The sequence below is a fragment of the Pteropus alecto genome, unplaced genomic scaffold, assembly GCF_000325575.1.
Source record: "Pteropus alecto unplaced genomic scaffold, ASM32557v1 scaffold414, whole genome shotgun sequence".
Taxonomy (NCBI): Eukaryota; Metazoa; Chordata; class Mammalia; order Chiroptera; family Pteropodidae; genus Pteropus; species Pteropus alecto.
This window is the reverse complement of record NW_006435781.1, coordinates 1,926,712-1,931,616: the sequence shown is the minus strand read 5'-3', so window position 1 is coordinate 1,931,616 and position 4,905 is coordinate 1,926,712. Positions and strand designations below refer to the sequence as shown.

Sequence of the window (4,905 nt, the reverse complement as noted above, 5' to 3'; positions counted from 1 at the left end):
TTGCACAGTGAAAGGCAAGGTGAGTGCGTGCCAGAGCACCTGGCTTAGGAGGAGCATGCCAGGGCTAGGATGTCAATTCTGAAGTAGGCATTCACAATGAACCTGTTTAATCTGACTGCAAATTACTACAAAGTTGAGAGGATCCCCAAATCTTAGTAATATCAACCTCATCATGCTCTGTACATATAGAATGAGCACAACATTCTACTAGAAACATCCAGTGTGCCAATATTTAACTTCTTAAAATAAGTATTCTTCCGCCAACTCTTCTATGTTCCCTGTTTTGTTATGGCACCTCATATTCTAGCAGGGACCAAGGATAAATGCCTATTATTTCACCTTGGGAAGCTGGAGAGCAGTACAGCTGACTCTTGAACAATATGGGGTGTAGGGGTACAGACACCCTGTACAGTTGAAAATCCTCATGTAACTTCTAACTCCCCCAAAACTTAATTGCTAATAGCTCATTCTTAACCAGAAGTCTACAGATAACAGAAACAGTTGACTAACACATATTTTATATGTTATATGCATTATATATTGCATTCTTACAGTGAAGTAAGCTAGAGAAAAGAAAATACTATTAAGAAAATCATAAAGAAGAGGAAATACATTTACAATATTTTTTGAAAAACTCTTGTGTGTACTGGCATGTACAGTTAAAACCTGTGTTATTCAAGGATCGACTATAATATCAAAAAGTGCATATTTGGGAATGAGGTGGTAAATGGGGAGTCGGAGTTGGAGGTGCTGGACTTGAAATAGGGAAGGAGGCAAGTATCCAATAAAAGGATGCAATGAGCAGACCTGGAACAGGATAAGGAAACAGCACTATGGAAAGCAGAGTTTCTGTTCAGGGGCCCCTTCAAACAAATTCAAGAGAGCTAGAGACTGGATCTAATTTATTCCCACCACAAAAAAAGATAATTATGCGACATGACAGAAATGCTATCACTATAATGGCAATCATATTACAATATACAAATGTTATCAAATCAACATGTTCTACAGTTAAGTCCTCACTTAACATCCTGTGACTTGAAGCAAAATGAGGTATAACAAAACCAATTTTACCACAGGCTAATTGATATGGTTAAGTTCTTATGACATCTCATCAATGTTATAAGGAAAGACATGAACAAAACGATGTTATGTGAGGACCTACTGTATACCTGAAATTCACACAATATTATATATCAAATATATTTCAATAAAAAAAGGAAGAGAGAGAGCCAGAGTGTGCAGTGGGGATGGTGGCGGCTTCATGAGGATGTCCACAGCAGCACAGGCAGCACTGTAGGGTGACGGGACAATGGATCCCGTGGCCCTGAAGCCAGCCCACGTTACTCTGATGCAGGAATCAACTGTGAATAGAGATGGCTGTCGGCACGTTTGAGTTCTGACCCTTACTGTCAATTCAAGTCACAATACACACGCGACTGTGTGTATATACAAACATATGAACGTGTGTGTCAGTTTCACAACTAGAACTTAAAAAGCAACTTAAGTGCTTAGGAAAAACAAAACTCACATCACTGCAAGTTGTTTTATGATTGGATTTTAAAAAACCAGAATGAATCTAGACTACTTCTGGCCATTAATATTCATTATATGAAAGTTTCTTGTGTTTGCATTGTGATTAATGCAGCAGCATGCAAGAAAAAAAATCTAGAGGTAGTGATAGTCTACTTATATTTTGGGAGATTTGAGTATGAGGTGAAAAAAATACATTTATTTATTCATACCTGTTTTACATTTACAGCTACTGTGCCATAATTTTGGCAAAACAATCCAAATAGTATATCCAACTCTACATGAGGGAGCTTATACGTGCATTTAGACAATTTGCCCAGTTAACGATTAAATGAATGCTCGCACTACTTTAAATATTTAAATATTCACAATGTTCTGCCCAGGTTTAACCCAGTTATCTCTACATATAGTTATATTGTTAATGGGATTAGAATGGATTGAGAAACATCCATATAAGAGAAATAGCTCTTAGCAATTTAAAAAACATACACATAGGAACGCTGAATAATGTGATATTGTAAATATCTTACTCCTTCCGCGCCGGTGGTATTATAAATAGAAAACAATTTTTGACAAAAAGGCATCTGGTAATATGTATCAAAAGCCACAAAACTGTTTATAACTTTTAGTCTAGTAAATCCTATTCCTGAGAATTCATCCTAAGGAAAAAACTTCAAAGAAAAGAGCTAACCGCGTAAAGATGTTCGTTGCAACATTACCTACCTTATGAAAAAACACAAACGATCTAAATGCCTATCAATGGAGTGCTCAGGCATTTGGGAGAAAAAGGGTGTTTCCGGGGGCATGGATTATGGTGGGGAAAAGGCAATGGGGCAAAATAAGCAAGGGAATGGACCAGAGTACATTAAGTTAGTGATGCGCATCAGTAGTGTACGCACCTCCGACCTTGTGATAAGACAAGGAATAGTAGAGAAATGTCAAAGCCACAGAAGGAAAACTTTAAAAAAAAATAATGTGTATCAGCTATTTACCAACAGACATTCAAAAGGAGTCTATAATGATAGAACTAGGTAAAAATAAAAAACTAAGAGGCTAAGAGACTCACCTATAAAGGTCATTTTCTTATACACAAAGGATTTCTCCAGCTGGAGATTTATTTCCTCCTTCACTGAACCACTGAAGACCACCTTCCTCCCTAGCACCCTAGGAACCGTGGGGTCCTGGCTATAGACGAAGATTCCTTTTCCTTCCTCTGTACTGTCCTCTCTCCCCAACCCCAGAGTCCCAGAAGCCACTGCCTACAGAGGTTTCTTATATCAAAAATCCCCTACCTACCTGCCTATAGAACTATGTGAGAAACTGGAGCTCTGTGTTTTAACAAATAATTTCTAATATACGAAAGAATAAATATGTTACTTAAGGTGAAAAACTTACAAATTGGAAGCAGCTCCTGACACTCGGCTCAATGTTACTGCCCCCAAAGGATGCAACTTCACCCAACTGTCTTGGGATTTGGATAGAATCATGCAGAAGGAGGCCCAGCCTGCGCTGGTCACAAAATCCCGTTGAACTTGCTACTTGCTTGAAAAGGTCTGCAAAAGGAAGAAGAGAACTGCAACAATCAAAAAGCAGCACAAGTAGATGTCATCAGAACCTAATGGCCAACTCAATTCCAGTACCGATTCTCAAGAGTAACCAATAATCCCACAGAGAGGGGTTACTTCTACTGTATGCTAATCTAGACATTTAATATTTATATGTATGAAGTTAATTAATCATCACTGTGTTTATATGAAGTATGACAATTTTTAAATAAACTACAGCCCTGCGAGAAGTGAGTTTACACACAGTCCTGACACCTGATTTTTTTCCTAAGCCAGAAAACAATTCTTTGGGACATAGTTTATATATAGGACATAGCCACTATAATAAAATAACTGTTTTAGCATTAAGAACCAGATAACTAGCCCAAAGCACCATAAGCTTTGGACATCAGAGATTCAAAAATGTACCAAAATTGGGACTTCTTTATGAAGTCATAAGATAGTGAGTTTCTTGTATGTGTTCCCACAGGATGCTGTACATATTTGTAATTAGCTCATATCACTATACATTGTCACTGATTTAATATGTGTCTGTCTTTTTGGCTGAATAATGACATACCCTTGAGAGCAGGGTCCCTATCTTGGTCAACTGTGTGCCAGAAGTCTCTAGTGTAGAACAGTAGTACCTGGTGGATAGCAGGTGTCCAATATATGTGGGTTCACAGAATGAATGAACATACCAAACACTTGCAATGTATGTTTCGTTCTCAGAAATAAAATTATTTTAACTTTGCATTCAAATAAAAGCTGGCCCAAAAAGTAAATGCAAGAAAGCTTTTCCTACTCATAAGCACACTTTAAACTCTAAGAAGTTAAATATTTTTAACGAGATATCTAAGATAGCAATAACAAAAAATGATATTACACGCACTGCCTTTTATTGTCTCTCTAATATGCATACATACTTTTTTTCCAAATGATAAATTATTTTCAAATATCCCAGTTTGAAGTTAATATTTTGGTTTCACCAACCTCAAAACACATTCCCTCTTAGTAGTTATTTGAAACACAGGCTCAAAACTCCCTTGATGATTCAATTTAATATTACTATGTGCTGGTACTATACCAACAATAAGGTTAGATTATAAGCTAACATACAATAAATAACTACGATATTTAAAGGTAAAAAAAAAAAACACAGAAAGATTGTATTTTATCCAAAATACATTTTTAAATGGTTAACAAAATCCATTCAGTTGTTTTACTTTAGTTCTTAGGATGAGAAAACTCAAGTACAAACTACATAAAAGTCAGAGCGAAAAGGCTTGTGTATTCTGCGGCTTACTCCTAGGGGGGAAATGAGCAGTAGGACACATAATGGCTTGGGAGGAATTTAATCTCTTTTATCTCCTGCCTGTCCTTAAGCTCAGCCATCTCCTCATCCCTGTGTGGCTAGGCCTTCGGGGAAAAGAGAAAAGATAAAATAGACTAGGTTTCTTTAATATTCCTACAGAAAAGATTTCTTACAAGTATTTAAAGGGGAAAACACATACAGTCCTTCACTACAGGAATGAATGGTTGCTTAGTTATATCAACCATCACTCCGCTAGCATTTGCTTTTAATTTGGATTTACAAATTTTAGGCAGAAGAACCCAATGGCTAATCAATAGGAAATGCTATAAGGTGATATTTACAGTGTAAAAAATGGCAAGCTATCTGCCTTTCAAATAATAAAATGTTAGTCACGTCACAGAATTGGCTATGTCAGTACACCTTGCAGTAAGATGATTATAAAATAAACAATGCTCCTTGAACATGAATGCCAGATAGTACTCTTTAAATAAGAATCCAAAGACTAGGGAAGAG

The 4,905-nt window shown here is 36.7% G+C and overlaps 1 protein-coding gene across 1 annotated transcript in view; it reads right to left on the bottom strand.

Moving 5' to 3' along the window:
• Nucleotides 1-4,905, bottom strand: part of DMD (dystrophin) — a 1,580,480-nt gene that overhangs the window by 84,621 nt on the left and 1,490,954 nt on the right. Inside the window, exon 66 of the mRNA XM_006911463.3 lies at nucleotides 2,929-3,086. Coding sequence (XP_006911525.1) covers nucleotides 2,929-3,086 — 158 coding nt within the window. The remainder of the gene's footprint in view (nucleotides 1-2,928; nucleotides 3,087-4,905) is intronic.